We start from the raw sequence: 25,731 nt of genomic DNA on the forward strand, positions 1-25,731 counted from the left end.
CCAAAGTTGAAAACCGTGAGATCCGGGGTGCTGTTTTTCCCCCCTAATAATGGAAATCAAAATAATCAGTCTCTTCACATGTCCACTACTGTACATACAACTTGTTTCTTATTGTTGCTTTAGCCGTACAATATTGTACGTACAAAGACAGAGCGTGTTGTGCATCTGTTTCCGGTTCTATTTTCTCTTTGCGATCACGAGTACCTAATTGTAGTGGCATCACAAAAAAACCAAGCCAAAGAAAAAGCAACAATCAGTTAATCTATTAAATTTCAAGAAAATTTTGGTTGAACTCCAAATTGTACAAATTTAGGGCCATTCGACCTTAGAGGTTCCACTGTAATTTCTTTGAACAGAAAACACACTTGATACAGCTCTCCATTCTTCCCACTTGTGCCCAAAATAGTCAACTGAAATCTATTTATACTCGCTTCAAAAGTGTTTCTGAGCAGTTTATTCTGTCTGTGGGGCTGCTTGTGACCCGTGGTTGTTTTAGAGCTAAGAAATATCCAATAATACGGTGTTCCCTCGTTTATCGTGGGGGATATGTTCCCAAAATAGCCGGCAATATATGAAATCTGCGAAGTAGCCAACTTCATTTTTTTACAGTTATTATATACTGTATGTTTTAAGGCTGTAAAACCCCTCACCATACACTTTATACTCTTTTCTCCGACAGGCAATAACGTTTTCTCACATTTCTCTCATGTTTAAACACTCTCAAAAAAGTTCAGACCTTCGTTGGAATTTGAATGATCAACACAAGAAATTATGAAGTCACCCACGCATATTTCACTCCTGGCTCCGTTCCGCTGTACTGTAGCGTTTTTGTATCCTTGTTAAAACATATTGCTGCAGAATAACCGAGTGTTCATTTACAAGCTAGCAAGCTAGCGATGTCACTGCGCAATCCGTCATGGAAACGCAATGCGGAACGCGTGTACATCCGGTTTGAATGTGAAAAAACAGTTGCAACCCACAAATGGCCCCTGGGCCCCACTTTGGACAATCTGTCATAATAGAATGGGCCTAATAAAAGAGGTTATTTCAAATGACACAGTCAAATAATCTGTTATAACTTCTTCCATGTTATTAACTCAACTTCCAAGAGCGACACGTTCCTTTTGAGGTGCACCCTGACCAGCGGAATGCATACCGTATGATACGCCAGAGGCAACTGATCAAGAAGTCGTTCCACACGCCACACAGGATGGATGCAGGCCACCCGAGCATCAGGCTCCAAGATAACCCTAGACCCTTGAATAACGACTCCAGCCTACCAAACCGTCTAACATGAGAAACTGATGAAGTCATGAATGCAGCGTAAGGGCACATCCATGCCTCACTCCTTGGCGACAGCCATGTGCTTCACTGGCCAAGCACGAGCAGATGTTCTCCTCGTTCTTGAACCACGCCACCGCAAACTGGATCATATGAGCTGGCACGAGTTACTTCAGCATGAAGTCATGTGCTTCCAGGGGCAGAGTCTACTGCTCCCACGGACAGCACTTCCAGGTTAGTGGAAATGTGACGGAGGTTTAGCAGTATCGAGGGTTGACTCCCAGCCTGGATGGTTGCCAGACGAGCTCGGCCTGATGACTGGTTCCTGCTTAATGTCAAAGTCATTTCAAAAGCGACACCTGGTATGAGCAGCATTCGCCCTTTAGACTCAGCCAGACATACTGACTCATTGGACTTTGATTGGCGCATCTGTACTCACGCGTTATGGAAGACGGACGTGACTGAAGGCAGAAACGACAACGCTCGAGGAGTTGAATGACGTGATAGCCTTTCATGGCTCTTGTCCAGGAAGCCCTTGGTCTTAGTGAGAATCATCCAAGTGCTGTGGAGGACCACTTCTAATTAAGAAGTAGTATACATAAGCATACTCCTTGAGAGCAGTGAATGCTGGTTCAGCGTTTTGTGGTTTAACATAGCAAAATGGCCATTTTTTAAAAGAGCAGGCTCAGTGATTGATGATTGAGTATAAATCAAATTAAACTTCACTGCCGTTTTGCCTGACGTATAACAGTAACACAAGATCTAAAGACACATCTTTCCAGTAAAACAAAACTAATGAAAATAATAATAATAATATGGACTCTATGGCAATAATATATTTTATATATTTTTTTCCAAACTATGGGGTCCACATGAGGTTTGGCTATTGTTTACATAGCACCAGTACCGGGGCAAAATCAACACTTTTGAAACAATGCCAGTACGTAAACGGTGCCTGAACTGGTACTTAAAAAAAAGAAAAACAGCAATATACGTCCCAATATGACATAAGAGAAAATAGCCATTTAAGACATAAATGATACTCATACTTATGTGTGTTGCTGTAAATGTGTTCCGGTGCGAGGGGAGGTGAGTGAGGGGCAGACAGGAAGTGACGTCAGGGGTTCAGAGTTGAATTTTAGCTTGGCATGAGTTACCGCCGCAACAGAAGCCCAGGTTAGGCAGCACATGTTAAAGTGTATACACTTGTTTATCACAGTTAATTGGTTTCAGACCCGACCACAATAAGTACATTTCTGCCAAGTAGGAGTCAATGTTGTTAGGGATGTCCGATAATATCGACCCACCAATATTGTCGTCCCTATATTGGCATTAAAATGTGTTATTTGCAGATATCGGTATCAGGTTTTTTTCCCAATAATGAAAACCAATTTCAGAAATTTAGATATATATGGACATTTTAATGTCACATGGCCAGGATGACACATACAGTTTGTTCATACAGTGCAAGCCCACTTCATTTCCATAGGCTCTCGTGTCCCTGTCTGCTCTGATTGTGCTAAAGTTCGCTAGTTCGCTACGTTAGCATCTGGGACACTAGCTGTTAGCCATGTTTCAGTGAAGCCAATAAGCTGCACTCCCTGAAGGTCTTGACGTTCTTTGTCAGCTTGTCGATCTTGTGGATTTTTTCTGTATGATTTTCCAAATATTTCAACTTTCTTTCTAATATTTTGACTTTGTTCCCAAGTTATACATTTTCCCCCAACCTAAGTTTCCAAAAATTACAACTTTAGTCGCTGTTTTTGGCTTTAAAGAAAAAAATAATCAAACTTTTTTCTTTAATATTTCAACTTCATGCAACTAAAATGAAATTTTTCCTCATACAATTACTGTATTGTGCTTTTTTTCCTTGCTAGATTACAACTTTTCTCTTAATATGTTGTCTTTTTCTTGATTTTCCCATTTTTGCTGCTGCTTTTGGGTTTTTTTTTTAGTTTCCTTATTAAATTACACTTTTAGACTGTGCTGCGGGCCGATAAAATCACAACCACGGGCCGCAAATGGCCCCCGGCCCTCACTTTGGACACCCCTGATTTAGGTATTAAAACACTGCTATTATTTGTAACCATGCATTGCCCTCCAAAAGCAACCTTCCAAGAGTAAGACTGACAGCGGCATATAATGTCTGGAGTCGTGCTCTTGAGTGATATGAACAAATAGTGGCTTTAGGAGCAGTCTGCAAACACACACAGTGACAGTTCTGGTCAAACAGCCTCATTGAGATACACGAGCGGGAGCTGGAATTCCACGCATAGCTCCAGTCAGAAGGAGTTTTGCCCCCCTACAAGCGCCAAAGTGACTCCATGTGTTGAGCACATGCTGATGAGGGGGCTGTTGCCACACTGTCTCAGCGCAGAGTATCATGGAGCCTCCCCCTGACCACCTGACATCCTCTAAAGGAGGCAACGCTGTAAGCCCTCCGGCTCATTGTGCTTTCATATTTAACCTCTGTTATTCACTTAACCTTTACCTTTAAGCATTTAACACAGATGAGATAAGTGGCGCATGGCTGTAGCAGGCCCCTCACGCTGGGGGAGCTGTTTGTTTTCATGAGAACATATCAACGCCGAGACGGTGCTGGAAAGAATGGGATTCATGTTACCATGACCTACTCATGATCGCTATTTTGAATACGAAAGCGACGCACAGGAGCCAAGCCTCTGAGTAGCTGGGGACACCTGTTGGGAAATATAGAATTCTGCAGAACCTTTGCCGGTGACACTGAGGTCTCAGTTCAGCTACGTAGAGGAAAGCAAAGAGACACATTGATGCGAATCAGGCGTTGCAGAAATAACCCGGTTAGGATGGCTTTCGGGCTTGTTACTTTCCAAGCCGTGCGTGTGCGCGTCAGATCTTCCGATTCAAGTGGTTGCAAGTGGTTGAGGTGCAAGGAAGAACATCAGATTATTCAATGACACACATTCCCTCCGAGTTACCATGGAACATTGGGCTTTAAAAATAGATCAGAATATAGACCTGCCAGCCTGATGTCCTGTTCTTATAAAGACAGGCATTTATTCTGATGAGTTATTAATGATCTTCCTGCCCTGGCAACTAAGTAGAAAGGCATGTTGTGGCAAATGGGCCGTGGAGAATGCTCCTTGTCTGGCCAACGCGTTGGGGAGCGGTGGCTTTGGAGCGCCGCGATGGGGAAGTGGTTGTGGTATTAACAGCAGGGCCAGCCTGGCTGCGATGGGGATTGTGCAATCGTATTTGCAAACACTCATATTCATAGTGCCAGTGGTGTCACGTCTGTTATTTTTACCTGCTGTGACGTCCGAAAGGAGGAAAGCAACAGAAACAGTGGCCTAAAATTAGTAGCCTCAGTCAAAGTGCTGCTGCTAGTGCACTGAATTGCTACTCCTGGAAATCATAACTTGAACAACTGTACTTTCTTGAATAGCATGTACAGTAGTACCTAGGTTCTTGCTGATCATTTGTTCCATAGGAAAGCCATATAATCTGTTCCAGACACCCAAAAATATCAACAAAAAATACATTTTATAGAGAGTAGTTATAGATTTACATGCAGAAAACAATGTGAGATAATTATAAATGGCAAATGAAATGGACAAATGAACATTTAACATCACTGTTACCTTGAATGAAAACTTTTGTTGGCGAAGATGGTGATGAGAGGAGAGCGAGGCAGGGCGGGGACACCATCTTCATATTTAGCAATGGGTTATTTCTTGAATTCAATCGTGACACCTTCTTTATCAAATTGCCGTCATTTGAAACTTTCTCTGTCCCCACGGAAAGATATTGGGCAGTCACACTAAAAAAAAAAAATTTGGAAAGTAAGTCAGCAACGCATGAGGTGCTTTGTTTGTGCACACGATTCTGCAGAACAATACGATACAGGGAAAAAAAATGGACTACAGTGGAACCTTGGTTAGCATCATTAATCCGTTCCAGAAGTTCCAACTCGTGCTCTAACCAACTTCATTTTTCCCATAAGAAATCATGTAAGTCCAATTAATCCTTTACAGAAAGCCACAAATGCTAACACAAAACACGTTTTTATAGTTTTACAATTATAGTTTTACATGCAGAAAACAATTCAAAATGCATATAAATGATGAATGAAAAGGATAAATGAACATGTAAGGTCACTTGCATTGAAGACGTGATTGTTACAAAAGACATGATGTGGCAGTGAGAGCAACACGGACACCACCTTTGTGTTTTGCCATGAGTTATTTATTCAATTCAATAGTGCATCTCATCTCAGGTTTCTGCTTTTCTTTTAATCACGGCTGCAAAATAAGCCAAAATGGAGCCAAAGAAATTTGCAAGTGCCAGCATTTTGATACACTGTTGAATTCTAGAAATAAGTCATGGCAAAACACGAAGGTGGTGTCCGTGTGGATCTTGCCGCCCCATCGTGTCTCTTCAATGAAGGTAAAAGCAACCTGAAGTGTTCATTTATCCCCTTCATTTGTCATTTATATGCATTTGGAATTGTTTTATGCGTGTAAAACTATAATTGTAAAAGCATAAAAACATGCTTTGTGTGAACATTTTTGAGACATCATAGACGGACGACGGAGTTGATTTCCAGTTCCTGTTTTCCTGTATTAGCAAGCTGCCGACAAGGATGTTTTGCGCTAAAAGTACATTAAGAACACAGTTGCACGCGGTGCATTAATAACACGACAACACGCACGCCTTATCGTACGCTAACCGGAAAACGTACGCAAACCGAGGCAAAAGTTTGGCATACATTTTCAACGTTAAGAGAAAAACACCCTAAACATGGTTCCACTGTACTTTGTCGCACGCAATATTGTATGATAACCGAGAGTGTACGAAAACAGAGGCAAAACTTTTGCCAAAAGCCGAATGAGACCAAAACTGGGTGTTTGACTGTAATAACTTTAACAACTGTACGTACTCTAAAAGCTGTATAACATGTATTCACACATGTTGTCATTTTCACTACTTTTTCGTTTTTTCTTCCCTAAAAGGCTATTATTACAAAATATGTTTTCCTTCATTTCTGTCAATAAGTACTTGTGCCTCTTTTGGACTCTTGTGTAAGAGTGTGTGATAGAGTATCAAATAAGTGTGAGTGTGTAACTTGGCCTGTTTGCACCACCAGCTGGTTAATTGTCCTCCGGTCTGCTCCAGTGGTAATGAGAGTGACTCAATACCAGACAAAAGCCATGGCTTCACAGGGAGACAGCAGCCCATTGGCTGAGCCTGTGACAGCCCCCTCCCCGCATGGGCGCCCCCTGACTGATGCAAACCCATCCGCCCACTCACACACACACACCCCTTCCTCCTCTCTCCTCACTGCCGCTTTTTTCCCTCCCAACTTGCATGCAGGCCAAAACACACGCGTACTCCCACTCCATGCCAAGCCCAGTCCGGAGACGCTAAGAGTCCAGGGTGCTGGAGACTGAAAGCCACACCAGCGAGTGAACAAGGGAGAAGAAAAGCAGAACAGAATCTGGCCATAGCTAATGTGCCTGCCTGTGTTCTAGCTGGAGGAGACCATCCTGTGGATCTATCAATGACTTCTTTGTTTGGTTTGTTGCAGAGTGCCCCCTCCTTCAGCCCCCTGGAAACAGCCTCCGACCTGCAGAAGTAGTGAGTTCATGCCTCTCATTCTCATACAAATGCTTGCTCCTTCTACTATGCTGATCATTACCGCGGGGATAAATGTCACTGTGAGATTGCCTTCAGCGGGGAACTCCTGCTTCCTGAGGAGAACCTTTGAATACGGCACGAAGCTAGCAGAACACAGTGTTCTCATGTGTTTGTGTTTGTTGTTTTTTAGGCAAGGAAGGAAGTGCTATGTGGTGATTTATGTACAGTATGTCACTGGGATATACTGTAGCTGCTGAGGAACTTAAAAACCGTTATCTCCTCTTTAGTTGGTCAGACTTAACAGCTTCTGGATTCTCAAAGTAGACTCCAAACAATGTTAAAACAAAGCTATTGTCCATTGTCTCCTTCATTTCCTCTCTCTGTGCAATAAAATGTAAAGCACCCAATGGGAAGTACTACTTTCCCCTCCATTTCTGCTCCTAACTTTCCATCTGGTACATACATTAGGACAGGGATGTCCAAACTTTTTCCACTGAGGGCCACCTGATGAAAAATGAAAGAATGCAAGGGCCACTTTGATAAGTTGCAAACCAACACAGGCAGACATGCCAAGAAGTTTTATATATTTCAAGAAAAACTGCACCTCAGCTTTGTTTTATAGGTGAAAAAGCGTATTATTAGAGTGAACTATTGTTTTTGCTCTTGTTTTGTCATTTTTAAAACATTTTTCAAATATTTGAACTTAAATAATCTTAAATAATCTTTAACTTTAATCCTCAACCTAATAAAAAAATACATTTTTTTATTTGCTTCTCATAATATTAAAACTTTTTAAAAAGAATGTATTTTTCTTTAATATTTCAGCTCAATGCCTACTAAAATGACTTTTTTTCTCATTAGAAACAACTTTTTTTCATAGTATTTTGACTTTATTTTCATAAAATTACATGTTGTTTTCCATTTTTGCTGCTTCTTGTAAATTTTCTTCTCATATTAATGACTTTATTGACTATATTATTGACTATATTTATGACTTTATTCCCAATATTTTGCATTATTATTATTATTATTATTATTATTATTATTTTGTAATATTAGCCTCATAACATTATAACTTTTTACACAAGCTAATTTCAAATTGCAGCTTTGCTTGTTTTTCATAATATTCTGACTTTTAAAAAAATGATCTCTTTCTTTAATATTTCAACTTTACGCTATTAAAATGACATTATTCTTCCCCAACATTGTTCTTGACTTTTTCTTGTTAGATGACAACTTTTTTTCTTTTAATATTTGGACTTTATTCTTGTAAAAGTAGTTTTTCCATTTTTGCTGTTGTTCTTCTTGTAGTTTTCTCGTTAAATAATATTTTTAGAATGTGCCGCAGGCCAATAAAAACACAGTTGCGGTCCACGTATGGCCCCAGGACTGCACTTTGTATACCTCTGAATTAGGACCTCACAGCTGTGAGTTTTTTTTTCCACTTGGTGGAGAAAAATCTGATTTGTTTTTCATTTTCATTGTTGGGCTTGGTGGAAGTTGACGCTCAGAAAGCATTCAAAGGAAACCTCAGGTCTTAAAGTGACGTCCTTCAAAGGCGCATATGTTGAGTACAGGGTGTTTTCTTCTTTGGGGTCCGTTTGAAACTGGAGATGTTTAAAGAAGTGTCACGTGAAGATGGTATTTGATTGTAAAATGCGAAACATCTGTGGAAGATGACATGAATGAATGAATGTGGCATGTGGTTTGGATGTCTATTAGTCACCTTCAGTGTGCTCATAAAGTGTGTCAATAAATAGCACATATTGGTTTTATTGGCTCCAAATAACACAGTCAACAGTAAATATATCCAAATAGTAGGTTTGGACCCTGTCAGCATCATCTCTTGATTTGACCATTATCAACTTGGTCATCATTTTTTCCACCGAGGGACACATGGATGGAGGATGCATGGATGCAAGGGCCACTTTGATGTTTAGTAAACCAACACATGTAGCTGTACTAAGATTAAAAAAAAAATGCATCTCAGCTTTGTATTTTTTGTTTATGTTCCAAATATTTTAACTTTTTGTAATTTTTTTTAATCATAACATTCTGACTTTATCCCTAACAACCTAATTTTAAAAAATACAACTTTATTTTGTTTTCTTTGCTTCTGATAATACTACAACTTTAAAAGAATAACTTTTTTTCATATTTCATTAAAATTACATTAATACAATAAGTTTATTCTTATAAAATTTAGACTTCTTTCTCTTTAGAATGCTAATTTTTTCTCTTAATATTTTGACTTTAATCTTGTAAAATTACAGCTGTTTTTCCATTTCTGCTGTTTTTTTTATTTTCCAACTATATCAACTTTTGTCTAGTAAAATTTTATGACTTAATTCCCATGATATTTTGACCTTGTTACCATAATATTAGAACTTTTCCCCCCAGCCTAATTTTTCAAAAATTAAACTTTATTTTCTTTTGTTTGCTTTCATGATATTCCGACTTTAAAAAAAATCATATTTTTACTTTTTTTTTTTTTACTTTTTTTTTTTTTTTACTTTATTTTGTTTAATATTTGCACTTCATTCTTGAAAAATGACTGCAGATTTTTCTGTTGTTTTTTTTAGTATTCTTGAGAATGTGCCACAGGCCAATAAAAAACAGCTGTGGTCCGCTAATGGCCTCCGGCCCGCACTTTGGACACCCCTATCTTCAGAAGTCATCTTGGATCTCAACATTGCTTCTGAACTGTTGAGCTCCTTACTTAGAGCCAACATGATTTTATTGGCTCGCTACAGTCTGGAGTTCACATATTTTTCCAGCCGCTATGAAAGAGCTTCTTGTTCAGGTAGTGAACAAGCAGAGAAAGCAATCGGTGCGTGTATCCAAGCTTGTAAAACTCTTGACTTGGCAGATGTAAAACCCCAGTTTAGAAATGCGCCACATTTTCTTGTTAACAGCAGGGGACAGGTTTAGAATGTTTGTTTGGTACTTGCCAGTCAGTTTAATGACCACGTTTGTCTCGAAATAGAGCAGCAACATGAGTAGCATGTGAGCAGGAGAATGAGAGTGAACGCAGGAGTCATACAGGTGTAAGGGGTGATGCACCATGCGGGAATGCTGAGAGAATATTTATAGACGTCTGTTCTGTCCGCCTTTATGGAATGCCAATATCTGTGCTTGTGAGTGCTTTCCTCACAATTCTGCACTTTCTCAAGTTGCTCTCATTATTTGGACTTCCACAAGCCTCCCAAGACAGGAATTACCTCGAGATATACTAAATAAGAACCACATGGACGCCCTTTGTGCAATTAGTGTGCTTCTGTTTATCATAAAAACATGTAACACTCTTCTGAATCAATGAACTTGTTTAATTTGCTGTCTGCGTTCCACTGTCTAGCTCCTCGAGCAAGTCTGGGCACAGCGAGGTGGAGACGGACGGAGGATCATCCACAAACGAGCCCGCGGCTCCAGAATGCGACCGTCATGTTTACAAGAGCGTTCTAGAAGGTGGTGACATTCCCTTACAAGGTCTGCGAGCCCTAAACAAGCGGCATGGCAGCTCATCCTCCTCAAAAGGTATATATCAGCCAATTACCAGGTGGTACAAGTGTGTATGGATGTGCATGGACATTGGGGTTGCACAAGCAATGAGCAATAAAAACACTGATGTTGAACATATGTTTCCCTTCTGCGGACTGCTCCCAGGCTTCACAGCTTTGGCCAGTCACCTCACAGCATTCATCTCCCAGTCACTTTTGATTTATTATGGATGACATGGCTGATACCGTTACCGGACATTTGCTTTGGAAAGCTTAAGGAGGAAGTGAGCTTGTCTTTCTTAAGTGGATGGAAGCTAACCTTCAGAAGTTCTTCCCTTCTTGCTCCAGTCGCTAGGCAGGTTTAGTGCTGGACTCCAGAGTGTTCCATCATCAAAGAACAGAGAGCCAGGGAGGGGATGGATGAGGAGGGATGAGTGATATAAACAAGAGCTGTGCTCTTCGCAACCACGCAGGGCAGGGGTGAGATAAACAGGAGGGACACAGGGTGGGCAGGCTCGAGGAAGTCAGCTGTCAGTGTGAGGTCAGTGGCTGGAATGTCTGAGCACGTGGACGGGGAGTCAAACACTGTGGGAGGAGATAAGATGAGATGCAAAGAAGAGAAAGGGGCTCCCATGGCCCACTATGTGTCATTATGTTACATGTAGATTACCAAAGGTACCAAATATGGTTCCTGGCCCAATTGAGGGCTACATAACTGTCACCTGAAAAATCATACCAGCACATTTTTTTCAAACTGGACAAAAATAATTAAGCATAAGCACACAAAACATTTCAATCTGATCTGGTGAGATTTGATAGAGCTGTAAGCATGGACACAGCTTTGTTAAATTGGATTTTATACAATGCATTTACTTTCTTAAATCAATTCGTCCGCTTCACGATTTGATTTTCACGGCTTCAATCTCTCATGGTTTTCAAAGATATTTTAATTAATAAATCATGCTGTTACATGGTTAAATACGGCCTCTTATTAGTCAAAAATATGCATACTTAAGCTAATTTTACATTAGTTTTACTTAAGTTAAGCATTTTCAAGCATAAAAATGGCTAAATGAGTTAAAATACCAACAAGGCATTCAGAAGATGCATTCAAAGATGCTGTGATGTAGTATTCTACACTGATCGCCGGAACAACGGGCTTTTATGGCAGCTTTGAATGATCTCACAATAGGCACAATAATCCCTAAAATGAGCTACTGTTGGGGGAGTAACCCACGCCAAGCTAAAATTCAACTCTGAACTCCTGACATCACTTCCTGTCCCTCCCCCTTCAATTCCCCGAGCACCAGTACACATTTACGGCAACACGCATGACCACAAGTCTTATTTATGTCCTAAATGGCTTATTTACTCTTATTATGTCTACTGTATTGGGTGATACGGATGTAAAGTTCACTATAGGGGTGTTATTTCATGTCTAGAGGGCTCTAATTATGTTAAAAAACCTATTTAGAAGGTCGCGAATAGGTATTTCTATGCTCTAACTACGAAAATATTCCATTTATAAACAAGGAATCTTCCATCACGGTCAGATTTGGAACCAATACTCTGCGATGGAGGACGGATTATTGTACTGTAATAAAACAGTTTCTTACACTATACGATAATCGAGACAGTGTATGAGAACCGAGGCTAAATTTTTGTGAAGTTTTTTTGTCGAAAACCCACACATGTGAAAATATGGGCGTTCAAAAACCGAGGTTTGACTCTGCTGCTATGTTTTATTATGTCATCAATGTGGAAACATCTCATGGAAACATTCTTGGAAGAACATCTCCCCATTTCTAGATTGATATAAAGTAACATAGACAGGCAGTTGCATACAAACAACCCCATCCAGCTCGTCTCGTTTCAGCTTTTATCGGCAAGTCACAGGCTCACGCTGTAAATGTATTTACTGCTCCTGTCAAATGGCAAGCACGTTGTTCATTAGTTTCCAGCCACAGGCCCCACCTTGATTGTTAGACACAGTCACAGTTCACCACGCTCATGCTTGAAAGAAACAGCCCCACAGCTGTCATGCGCTTCTTAAGGGAAGACTTGTACTGTATGTTTGAAAGAACCTTGAGGGGATTTTTATTACAAAAATGATAGCATGCCACGTGCTTCAGACGTAATAATATGAAGTGAACATCCCCTGTCTGTGTTTATTCATGCCATAGATCAGACAGATGGTCGCCCCAGGCTGCAGAAGTGTGCCACAGCATGTGAAAGTGTTGTGTCATTTCCTGCTTCCATCTGGAGCACGGTGGTTTCTAGTTCAAGAAAGCTAGGAAGTATTGCTCATTGTGTTCTGACTCATTCTTGGACCTTTTTTTTTTTTTACTTTGTGTTCCCTAATGTGGAAATAGCAAGATATGTCACCTTTCTACCTTTCTCTCTCTACCTTTCTAATGTGGGGCTGTGTACAGAAACATAAACAGTCTTGAATAGTTTGTTCTATTTTATGCATTGATACTGCAGTCAGAGTTCAGATTCCTTTGTGACCTCCAACATTACATAACATTTCACAGCATATTGCTCTTAACACTTTATGTTCCATGATTATGTTGCCGCTTGCAGTAATGCTGCATTTTTAAATGCTAACAGCATTTAACCAAGCATATTTTTTCATGTTGTTACTCTTAATAATCATTAGAGCTGCAACAATTACTCAATGATTAATCAATGAGCCAATTAATCGACAACTATTTTGGTATTTCTTTAATTGTTTTTTTTTTTATTTAAAAATGTAAATATCCTCTGATTTCAGCCTCTCAAACGGGAATGTTTTTTAGTTTCCTGAGTCATCCATGAAAGCAGACGTATTATCTTTGAGTTGTAGGCAAAGCAAGGTATTCATATCATCTTTGACTTTGGAAAACAGTGATGGACATTTTTCTTTTCTGATATGTTACAGACCAAACCACTTAACTGTGTTTGGTTCATTTTCATTTGGTCCGTCTAGGGCCTGACCGATTACTCGATTAATCAAAACAACAAGCTTCAGATTAATCGACTAAGAAAATAATGTTTAGTTGCAGCCCTAATCATCATCTATAACTTGATGTACATTGCATCCAGTCTCCTGTAAATTAATCAAATTCTTTCCTCTAGAAATGTAGCTAATTCTGTATTAGCGTGATTGTGTGACCCTGTGACCATTGTAATCTAATATGTTGTTTATTCTGTTGTCCTGCATGCTTGCCAGTGGATTATAAAGGTGGGAATGGCTGTATAGATTCACCCTGCTCCTCTATAAATAGTCGATCTGTTCTTGCCAGTAATGCAGTAGCTAACCACTGTAAGAATAAGAAGCCTCTTTCTGCTGCCAAAGCCTGCATACCCCAAATCCTGCCCTCTAAATTCAAGCCCAAGCTGCTGCCACCTGGTGGTGACGTCCAGGAAAGCAGGACACGACCTGTGAGGCACCCAAAGGCGCACAGCTGTGAGGATCTGTACACAAGTACATGCGATCGTGACAGAGCTGGAGCAGAGAAGAGAGAGCTGGGCCAGTATTCAGACTGCTGTGCTGATGGCCTCAGGGACGTTTGCCCTGCAATTAGGAGGAGCGCGTCAGAGTTTTCCAGCCTGTACAAGATCATGCATCACATTCAGCGGCCCAGCTCAGTGGGCAGCAGCCCCCAAGGCAGCGTCCACAGCCTGGCCTCTTTCTTTGAAGGAGGAAAGGCTGATGGGGGTGAAAAGTCAGAGGCCAACGACGGGGGCAACATTCCACGGGACACCGTGTCGTCACGAGTAACTGAGTTTGAAATGATCATTCAGCAGTCCAGTTTGACACCCAGTCGCTCCTCCTCTCTGCCCACTCTGAACTCCAGCCACAGCCATAGCCCGCAACACTGCGCTTCCCTCTATATGCCCTCTGCTATGTCAGCTGAGAGTCTTTTGGTGGCCAACACCACCCAGACAGATGCCTGCTCCCCCGTGGAGGCAGGTGGCAAGGAAACAGTTGATGAGACCTTGCTACCAGACTCTCAGACTGTGCAGCAGGCAGCCTCCTCCTCAGAGGATGGAGGCCAGGTTAGGGCTGAGTCTGCTTCTTCCACTGACCCTGAGGTCGAACAGATCTTCAAAAAGAGCTCCCCAGAGCACATCCACTCTGCTCTCATTGGAACAAAGACTCCCTCCACCCTGCCTCCAATGTCTTTCCCTTTACACCACCACCACCACTTGCACCACCTGAACCCCCAGCACTTCCCCCTTAAGCCTACCAAATGCAAAGGGTCCTGCCCAGCTTCCTACACCCGCTTCACTACCATTCTCAGGCATGAGAGACAGCAGGCCACAGCACAGCAGGAGAAACCACTAGCACCACCAGAGAAGAAGACCATGCTACCTGGAAACCTCCTACTCATGGGACCCGCCCCTTTCAGGTTACGGAAGAGCCATCACTCCCAGCAGCCTCGGAGGACGCTGTCAGCTACTAAGGTGAAAACAGGCAACGGGAGGCCCCCCAGCACGTCTCCTGAGCTCAGACCTCTCATACCTCAGCGTCTGTCCTCCCTGGAGGTCCTGGAAAGGCTGAGTAACAGGGAGGGAGACAACTCTGAGCAGCTGAGTAACGGACAGGGCTTGGACGCCAACGGGAACCTTCTGCAGCCGCTGGCAGCTCACCACAGAGGTGGCTATCTCCATTCCATCACCACTGTCACCCTCCTCTCTTCTTCTGTGGTCACTCATTCAGCTCGACTCTTTATCTTCACCTTGTCTCCCGTTTCAAAGCACCACCATCCATCTTTATTCTGTGTGGTGTTTTTACAAAGTGACAGTGAAGCCTCCATGTCATTTTGAGTGTGATGTTTGATGCTCTTCCATTCCAATGTGGATCACCATGGTTCCATCCAAGCACAGCAGTACTGTAGGAGGTTCAGGCAGCTTTTGGTAATACTGTACATCATTACCTCCTTGGTCACATCAGATTGGAGTTGTCTGAAAAGTGCGATAGCCTACTTCACGCAAGAGTACATTGCACCAGAAGCATACATACTGTAGTATGGTTGGCCAAATATGGCCCCTGGCCCGCATTTTAGCACCACGACATTTTTGTCGCCCCCTGTGGCTTGTCCTCAAAATGCTTTGCAACACATGGTGCCATTTATGTAATACAGATATCCTCAAAGTTTTTTAAGCTTGAGACAAATGGTCAATGACTTATGGACAATTAGTTGCTAAATCCCACCCTGCCCCACGAGGACGTTTTGGTTGACAGCAGCCGGGTTTTTCAATCAAACTTCTCAGTCCTCTATAGGTGTGTATCAGATTTTGATATCAGACTTGACACAGTAACTGAGTGTTTTGTTGAGCACATTGGAACTTCACCTGGGTCCGACTTAGGGGGTCAAAATCGGGGGTTTATTAACACGGCCGCAATGTGGTGTATTTGTCAGAAAAATACTGTAATCATCACACAGGCAACATAATAGGATGCATATTTTTCCTTTTATGCACAACAAACAAAAATGAGGACACACCATGAGTGTAAATCAGTATATTATAATGCAAACATTGCATAGCTGCTTAGTTTGATGGATCAATCTGTATTCTATGGTTTTCTCACACTATCATACATCATGCTGCACATATAAATACAGTATTTATAAAGGAAACGACTGTTGCAGCAAGCAAATTAGCTCACGAGCTTTCTAGTTCCAAAGGTCAATAGAGGCTGCTGGATCAACTGACACCAATTACACCACAACCAAGACATTGTAGGATGCATATTTTGTTTCCTCTTTATTTCTTTCCTGGACACATTATATCATTCTGTGTTCATTCCTTTGTGCATGCTTGATTAAGTTTGGCTTGTGTGTGGTTTCCTTTTGTTGTTGTAGAGATGATTTGAAAGTATGCAGGTATGAATATCTTTTTATTTTACTCACTGGAATCAGGGATTTGACTGCAATATCATCATCTTATATTAACAACCTACTTCCATTGTGTTTGTCTGTAAGGAGCAAACTTCTCACTGTGTCGTTCTCTTTCTGTTTCTTTTGGTCAGACTCATCCCCAGCACACGGAGATAGCCAGGATGAAGTGCTGAGGAGGCGACATGGCGACAAGGAGGTGAGTTGTTTTTTTTAACGTTGCATCTCACTGACAATATCATGGTGAAAGGGTTGGTGCTTTTAAAAAAAGGATGAAATCATGGATTATACATCTCCAGTAGTTTGTCACATGAATAAAAGAGAAGAAGGGAGCCTTATATGGAAAGAATAACATTCCACTCTGTTTCCTTGGCAGAAAATCTTGGAGGAGCAGCGGCGACTGAAGCGGGAACAGGAAGAGGCTGACATAGCGTCGAGGCGACACACTGGCATCGTCCCAACACACCACCAGTTCATCACCAACGAGCGCTTTGGAGACCTGCTCAACATCACAGATAACACAGAGAAACGGAAGTCAGGCATTGAGGTACAAATACAGGCCATGTCTTATCCTCATGCACAGTAAGCAGGAAAGGGACAGCAGATGCTTTGTCAGTTTGTGCATGAGTTGGGCTGGGGTAAGAATGGAGGGCGGGGGACCTTGGGGTGGTGGTCTTGTCAGCAGGAGCTCTGCAGATCCAAATGGCTTTTCCTTCAATTTGAGCGGGAGAAGTTGAATATTGCTATTTTCAGTGCACACGCACATACTGTCCACCCACCACACTTCAGCAGATATCTCTATGAAATAGAATGAAACCCAATACAAGAGATGGATGCAAAATGTTGCCTTCCCATTCACAATAGTCATACTTTTGATTGACACTTTATTCATTTAGAAATATTAGGGATGTCCGATATTGGCTTTTTTGCCGATATCCGATATGCCAATATTGTCCAACTCTCAATTTCCAATTTTGATGTCAACCGATACCAATATGTGTAACATCTCATATCTCCCGTTGTGGAATTAATACATACAGTCGTGGACAAATTGATTAGACCACCCTTGTTTCTTCAGTTTCTTGATCCATTTTAATGCCTGGTACAACTAAAGGTACCTTTGTTTGGAGAAATATAATGATGATAACAAATATAGCTCATAAGAGTTGAATTTAAAATTTATTTTCTTGATAATAACCAAAATCACTCAATGAGCTATTTAATATTTTATATTTGTCCAAACAAAGGTATCTTTAGTTGTATCGGGCATTAAAATGAACAAGAAACTGAAGAAACAAGGGTGGTCTAATCATTTTTTCCATGATTGTATCTGTTGTGAAACTAATGGATACAACATCAGCAATTAGCTTCTCGACATGGCCGTAAACAACATCTTGCGTCTGCCAAACCACTATTTCCGCGTTTTTTTTTTTTCATTTCTGCTCCCCCCTAGACATATGAATGAATGAACTGTGCACGGGAATACAGTGTTTTCCACAACATCTGCAAATTATGTTCTCAAAATGATGTTATAATGGCGAAACCATGCAGTCTACGGGCCAAATACTGTCAAACGCAAATGAATGAATGAGGCATCTTTTCTGCTCTGACTCTTGCCAAATCCAATATGGCGGCGGCGTTGATGCACGGCTCGGCGCTCGATGCGGCATCTACATTTATGTCTCTGAGCTACCCCGCTCACCTTAGAGGTGTTTTGATAAACCATCCCGAACACGGTTAAATAAAGCATCGGCTCAACATACAAACCAATGAATCTCTTGTGCAAAAACCCTCTCATTTTAGCATTAAATTAACAGACACATTAAAACACTGTAATCCGCGCTGTAAAACTTGCGTGAAACTGCAATGGCCTCCTTGACGGGCCCTGACAGCGTGGCACTAGAGTGTAGTGTTATACTGTTTTACAAAGTCACAGCGTACCATGGTGTAAAAAGCACATTTTCTTCTGCCGTTTCTCTCGTATTCTCTGCTGCAGTGGAGTGAGTGAGACAGGCATAGCTGCGCCTCGCTGTGCTTTTGTGTGTGTTGGGGGGGGGCTGGGGGGCTGGGGGCTAGGTACTCGGGAGCAGCACAGACAGGCACACAGGAAGGGAGCGACAGAATGTCCGCGCAGCAAAAAAATCTGTTAGAATATATCGGTTACATATTCACACAACTACTGAAATGTGAACAAGCCAAAATTACAGAACCTAATTTTGAATGAGCTATCTTTCGTCACAAAGTTAAGCACCCTTGGGGTGTGGAAATAACCGATACAGCAGTTTTACGTCGATTAGCCCAGCCCTAATTAGACACCTTGCTCTCCCTTCGGCAGTGCTTTCATTGCAAATTGCATATTTACAATCTGAAGGCGAAACTTGGAAATAATTCCAGACCGCGGACATACTGAGCTACTATGTGGAGCACTACATTTTCACTCACAGGTCCATATCGTTATTGGCAGAAAAACAGATACCGATATGAACCGATATCTAATTTTTCTGCCAATATCGGCATCACTAGTTATGACCCACACCGTCCATGTCTGCTCAGGTGTGTCGGTCACTGGTATTAGTTTCACCTTCCCGTGCAATTAAAAAAACAATTCTGTCATTGTCTGAATATTTATGCAAAAAACATGGATATGCCAAAAATAGGTTCACCTATTATTCAAAGATTGATATAATGTCTCTTTTGCCTGTGTGTCCACACAGAGAACTCCAGCGATGGCACGCTTTGACTTCAGAGCTGAAACTCTAAAGTAAGTGCACATAATCAAAATGTAGACGTGAACAAGATAGCATAAAAAACATACCATCCATTGTATTGCTGTATATCAGAAACTGCATATAATAGCATTTGATTGACTGTTAAGGTTAGTGTCCCATTGAGAAAGCCATAAAAAAAGAGTGTCTGAAGAGTGGTATTATCCTAATAGACTCTTGGAATCAATGGCATTTACAACCTTTAATTATTTGGAAAATGTTATTTCTGCTATTTCATTCAGTAACTTTCTCTAATGTTTTAGGGAATTACCATTTCATAAGGGGGACATCGTTTACATTATTAGACAAGTGGATCAGAACTGGTATGAAGGGGAACATCATGGAAGAGTTGGGATTTTCCCTCGAAGCTACGTTGAGGTACCTGCACTTCCTCTGATTATAAACAATATACATATTATGTCATATACACAATATGTCATATATAATATATGACAGCTTTCTCTAATCATTACTGTGATCCAGCATGTGTTTAGTCAGATGTGGTGTGTGTCTCCCTGCACAGCTCCTGCCCCCTACAGAGAAAGCACAGCCTAAGAAAAGTGTGCCAGTGCAGGTGTTGGAGTACGGAGATGCTGTGGCCCGCTTTAACTTCACAGGAGACACGGTGGTGGAGATGTCTTTCAGAAAGGTGTGACAAAATAAACACGAAGAAGCACTTACAGGTGTCCCTCGCCAATCCGTGCTCCGAGTTTTGCAGCTCCACTCTATCACAGTTTTTCTAAAAGTATATTAATTAGTAAATCACGCTCTTTCATGGTTGAAAATGTTCAGTATGTTTTGCCTAAATTAAGCATTTAAAAATGGTTAAATGAACTGAAGTACAAATATAAGGCGTTCAGAAGACGTATTCCAAGATGTTGCGTAGTATTCTATACTGGTCACTGGGTGTCAGTAATCATACTGTAATGTTCGGTGAGACACACAAGCACCAAAGTTGATCGCCGGAACAACAGCCTTTTATTGCGGGTGTGAATTATCTCACAACAGGCACAATAATTCCTCACACGAGCTACTGTTGGCGGCCGTAACCTACGCCAAGCTAAAACTCAACTGTGAACGCACACAAATAAGTGATAGTCATGTTTATGTTTTATTTCTGTCTTTATTGTGTGTATGATATTGAGTAATACGAGTGTGATGATGACTATAGGGGTGTTATTTCATGTGTGGAAGACTGTAATTTAAAAAAAACGCATTTAGAAGGCCGTTAACAGGTTTTGTATGCGCTTAACTGTGTAATTATTATATTTTTATGATATCGCGGGGTATAATTCACAAAATAGCCTGCAATAAGTGAAATCCGCAAGGGAGACAACTTTTTTTGCTATTTTTTTACTATTATTATATATGTTTTAAGGCTGTAAAATCCCTCACCATACACTTTATACACTTTTCTCAGACAGGCGTAAACATTTTCTCACATTTATTCCTTGTTTAAACACTCTAAGTTCAAACCTTCATTTAAATTTTAATGCTGAACCTACGAGGTTGGACACACGACATTATTAAGTGACGGGTGTTTCACTCCTCTGCCCGTGCCTCTTTGTCCTGGCACCATTCTGCTGAAGCGCTTTTGTATCCTTGTTAAAACATATTGCTCCTCCGACCGAAGATTCATTTATCCGTAATGGCGCCCTACAGCCTCGTAACGTCAGCCTTCCTTCAGCATGTCCAGAAGTCAAATTTTTTGCGCAATGGTCAGCATCTTCGTCTGCCTTTTGGGTGCAGAACGTTTCGTCAAAATTTCTTGCAAACATACAGATTTCAGAGTCTCTGCAAGCTGTTTGCTAGCGATCAGACAACAGGAAACACGGCAGTTTGGCACAAAGGAAATTGATTGGCAAGGGTCTACAGCCAATCGGGGCACAGAAGACAATGGGCGGATTCTCCCTTAGCCAATTAGGATGCAGAACACAATGCACGTTCATACGCTGTAAAAGAAAAAAAAAGCACCAAAATTGCACAAAAAAAAACAGTGAGCCCGCAAAAGATGGACCACGATGGAGCGAGGGAATACTGTACCTATTTATTGTGTTAATGTTGGGAGGGTCAAGCGTTTGCATCAACACATACACAATTTTAAAGGAAATTGCATTTTGAATGTTAAAAGTTTGAAGCATTTATTACACGGTCCAGTCAATACAAGTGATGAGGATTCATTTTCCTTAATGCGTGCAGGGAGAAAGGATCACGCTGATTCGTAGAGTTGATGAGAACTGGTATGAAGGCAAAATCTCAGGCACAAATCGCCAAGGCATCTTCCCTGTCACCTATGTCGAAGTGCACAAACGACCACGTGTCAAAAATGGCGTTGATTACCCCGACCCTCCTGTCTGCTCCTCGCCACAGCGCAGCACCAATGCTTCCCCTCAGGTAAGGACCCACATGCCCCCCTGTACAAGTTCATTCTCATCCATGCTCACCTTTTCATTTTCATTCTTTTGTCTAGTCAAATGATCTCATCTGTCTTTTCAATTTCTTTCTCTCGCTCCCTCTTCTATAAAAAGTTGTATCGTAATCGCCTGACCACTTCGCCCCTGCCCCTCCCGCGCTCCCCCTGCCGCTCCGTGTCACCCGAGGTCCATGCTGTCTCCTCTGAATGGATCTCGCTGACCGTGGGAGGTGGAAGCCCACCTGCCGCCCCAACACCTCCATTGCCACCGCTGCCCACTGTGTCATACCGCTGCGGCGAGTACTTGCCCCCACCTTTCTCTGTCAGCCCTGTGCCTCCCATCACCGGCAGTCCCTACTGGATTTCTCCCATGGCCTCCCCATCTGCCTCCCCTCTGCCCCCGCCGTACCCACCCAGACCCAACTCCGCCACTCCTTTCCTCACTTTCACCCCTCCTCAGGGAGGGGACTTCCTGCTTTCCCCACCCTCGCCACACCTGTCATGTAGCATGAGCCCCAGTGGTGGGCCGGTGCTGGAAGGCTGGCTTAGGGCTGAGAAGGAGTTGACAGAGGGGGAAGGCGCAGAGGGGGATGGGGGCAGTGGCCGTGCCGCCCCTGGGAAAAGACAAAATAGCCCTGCAGAGGTACCTTCTGCATGGTGTGCCGTGATGTAGCTTTGGCTCACTCTGGAACCTCTTGGCCCCGAGAAAGGGTGTTTGATGATGAAGTGAGGCTAACGTTTTTGTGTGGAAGACATGTCTAACATGATGATTTGATGTACTGGCATAGAATAGAAAGCTGTTCCAAATCGCGCACTTCCACATTACGCTTTGAGTGCATAAGTGCGTTCACACTCAGAAGTACCCACTCAACACACTCCAAATGGTGGTTGTGCATACATGGAGCCTAACCACCCGCCTAACTGGATGCATAGCGGAAGCGGAGGGATGAACTGTAGTGGTTGCAATTAACAATTTAAAAGGAGAGAAGAAGCAGAAGAGGAAGCAAATAAATATTGCAATCGTCATTTCTGGTGTTTAATTTGGGACATCACTCCACTGCCAAAATGTAGCATGCATACGACAGGAATCCCTCGCCACTTCTCCCTTCCAATTTCACAGCTTCACTCTATCGCGTTTTTTCAAAAATATATTCATGAATAAATCACGCCGTTTCGTGGTTGAATACGACCTATTAGTCCAAAAATAAGCATATTTAAACAAACTGTACGTATTTTTTGCCTCAATTAAACATTTTTCAAGCATTAAAATGGTTAAATTAAGTAAAACAGAAATATAAGGTATTCAGAAGACACATTGAAATACATTGTGATGATGACAATGTGATGTCTACAGTGGTCACTAGGTGTCAGTAATGTTTGGTGAGACACACAAGCACCAGACTTGATCACCGGAACAACGGGCTTTTATTGCAGGTTTGAATTATCTCACGACAGGCACAATAATCCCTAACATGAGCTATCGTTGTGGCCGTAACGCACGCCAAGCTAAAACTCAACTCTGAATTTCCTGCCCGCCACCCACTTTGTTCCCCAAGAGCTGGAACACATTTAGAGCAACACACACGAGCACGAGTCTTATTTATGTCTTAAATGTATTATATTCTCTTATCATATCTATAATATGAGTGTAAAGGTGACTAAAGGTCTTATTTCATGTCTAGAGTGGTCGAATGAGGTTATACATCATATTTAGAAGGTCATAAACAGGTTTTCTATGCTCTAACTACAAAAATATTGTATATATAAGGAATCCTACTTATCACGGTTGGGTCTGGAACTAATTAACCGTGATAAACGAGGGATTACTGTATACATTTTGAAGGATCAGTGTGGAAGTGCCGGATTTGGAACACTTAGCACTAAGATTGTTAGTACTAGGATGCAGGTCTGCATGTCGTGTGCAACTAACACACAAGTCTTGATGGAGACTGGTGCTTGTGTTTCTCATAGAACATTGATTGCCTCCTGTCATACATTTCAGTCTTTGTATTAATAGTAGGATGTAATCGATTACGACAGAAGGATGAATAAGTAGTAGTAGCAGGTGGCTACAGCACGTGGTGTGATCTCCTGGGAGATTTATTTAGCAGAGTTCCCACTAAAGTGAAGTGCTTTGTCTTGCAGCTTGTGCGGAATGACATTGATCATCATGGACGCAACTCCAGAAGCCCTGTGATGTTCTTTGACATCCATGATAACAACAATGTGAACTCATTTGCCGTAAGTGTCCTTGGCCCTTGTTTCCATTCTGTTTAACTTCCCCTTAGTCTGTATTTAACATTTTAACTCATCGTCTTTATTCACGTACTGTATTGTATGTGATGAATCATCCTTAACGCTCACATTGTCATCCTACGTGATATTAAAAACAATATTCAAACGCTGCAACTACATATTTCACTGTGCATGCAAGTGAGAATACATCCTCAATTAAAATTCATTCATTCAGTTTGCTGTTCATGTACTCATTCTGGTGTCTTGCCTTTCCATGCCTTCCTTCCTGGTCTTCGCCATCGTCTGCTCCTCTCTGGCTTTTAACGGATCACTTCCTTTTCCTCCTTTCTACTTACTGGGCCTGCCTTCCTGCCTCCATTCCACCTCCTCACTCTTTTAACTTCTTACTTTACTCCCCACTCTTCAACCTAAACCTCCACCGGGACTCGCCTACTACTCCTACTACTACTGCTATTGCTACTGCTACTACTAGGAGGCAGTATGTAATGAGATCTTGAATATAGCTGAGACCTCAGTGAGGTACTGCGCCACCTTGTCCCACCACCCTCATGACGCACTTCATAGACTCCACCCCCACCCCAGTAAACAATCTCTCATCATTTCCCAGCAACCCCAGTCCCACAGCAGCAGCCCAGAGCCCAACCGTCTCAACTGTGGAATGTAAGTAGGACCAAGCAGCATGTACTGTACCTTTAAGTTCATGTGCACAAACATATGGACATCATTATTGGGATAATAACAACCCGTGTATGTCGACTAAATCATCAAATCCTGGTCCACCGTGTTCGTATTATTAACAAGTGCCCACTTAAGACGACGTTGACTTACATGGTTGACCACTTTTGTCGACATAAAATTTGCAACCTAAAGAAGTCAATGACTCCGTTTATGTCGACATGTGTTGCAGTGTTGTCAAGTTCCTCATTAGCGCCAAGCAGTGGGAAACAACAACAGCAACATAACTGCTGTCTAATTCCACTGCATTAAAACAGGCACAGCGTGGCTTCCTGTGAAAGGATTGTGTCCTGTGGATTCTTCTACAGCAACTGACCAAAATCAGCCATTTCTTTTCTTTTTTTTACATTGTTCGCCACCGAAAGAAAGATTTGCGCAAGGATGAAAGCTTTATTGTCACTGTAGTCAAGACACGCAACAAAATTATCACAAAATATCTGTTAGATAAAAGTATAAAACATCCTGTGAAAATAGTGGCACCTCGTTTTTTGTTATTATTTTGTTCCAAAAGGTCAGACCAAAACTGAGACATCCGAAAACCAAAGCATTTTTTCCCATAAGGAATAATATAAATCTAATTAATCAGTTCAAGACATCCAAAAATACATTTTTATAAAGAATAATTATAGTTTTACACGCAGAAAACAATGCGAAACAATTATAAATTACGAATCAAATGAACAACTGAACATTTAAAATATTGACTCTTGTTGGCAAAGAACTAAAACTAAACCAAACCAAACCAAACCAAACCAAGATGGCGAGGAGCGGTGAGGGAGGGAAGGGAGAGAGAGGAGGGGATGCACCGTCGCCCCGGACGTAGTATCCACAAGACGTTTTTTTTCTGAACGAGAAATCTTGTCAAATTTTCATCTCGGAAGATCCTGTGACACCCCTACGACTGAATGTTTTTCTTCACGCGCTGACATCAGTCATGCGTGTTTACCCGTGTCTCCTTTCCACCGCTCCAGTTTCCAGGCTCTGTACAGTTACGCACCGCAAAATGAAGACGAGCTGGAGCTGCAGGAGGGAGATCTCGTCAGCGTCATGGAGAAGTGTGATGACGGCTGGTTTGTCGGTATGTGCCGCAGAACTCACATTCCTCGTGGCTGCCGTGACCCTGACATACGTCACATACGTCCATATAGAGTTTCTGCAGAATGAAGCCCGCATACTTCGAATGTGCAAGCTCAGGGTGCTGATTTATTGCAATCCTATGATGCCGTATCGATACATAAACATTCATCAAAAGGGACAGCAACGTGTTAACAAAACATTGATCT

At 41.9% G+C, this 25,731-nt stretch overlaps 1 protein-coding gene across 9 annotated transcripts in view; it reads left to right on the forward strand.

Annotated features, from left to right (window-relative positions):
- The window catches only part of LOC129193784 (sorbin and SH3 domain-containing protein 1), a 64,579-nt gene that overhangs the window by 34,571 nt on the left and 4,277 nt on the right, over window positions 1–25,731 (forward strand). For 7 of the 9 annotated variants that reach the window (XM_054798422.1, XM_054798424.1, XM_054798417.1 and 4 more), the window contains 13 exons: window positions 6,848–6,897; window positions 10,253–10,431; window positions 13,606–15,036; window positions 16,414–16,478; window positions 16,656–16,826; window positions 18,994–19,040; window positions 19,308–19,422; window positions 19,568–19,693; window positions 21,244–21,438; window positions 21,573–22,100; window positions 23,603–23,698; window positions 24,321–24,373; window positions 25,420–25,526. In XM_054798422.1, coding sequence (XP_054654397.1) covers window positions 6,848–6,897; window positions 10,253–10,431; window positions 13,606–15,036; window positions 16,414–16,478; window positions 16,656–16,826; window positions 18,994–19,040; window positions 19,308–19,422; window positions 19,568–19,693; window positions 21,244–21,438; window positions 21,573–22,100; window positions 23,603–23,698; window positions 24,321–24,373; window positions 25,420–25,526 — 3,163 coding nt within the window. The remainder of the gene's footprint in view (window positions 1–6,847; window positions 6,898–10,252; window positions 10,432–13,605; window positions 15,037–16,413; window positions 16,479–16,655; window positions 16,827–18,993; window positions 19,041–19,307; window positions 19,423–19,567; window positions 19,694–21,243; window positions 21,439–21,572; window positions 22,101–23,602; window positions 23,699–24,320; window positions 24,374–25,419; window positions 25,527–25,731) is intronic. The other 2 variants (XM_054798425.1, XM_054798426.1) reach the window with 2 other exon arrangements.

Source organism: Dunckerocampus dactyliophorus, chromosome 14 (genome assembly GCF_027744805.1).
Source record: "Dunckerocampus dactyliophorus isolate RoL2022-P2 chromosome 14, RoL_Ddac_1.1, whole genome shotgun sequence".
NCBI lineage: Eukaryota > Metazoa > Chordata > Actinopteri > Syngnathiformes > Syngnathidae > Dunckerocampus > Dunckerocampus dactyliophorus.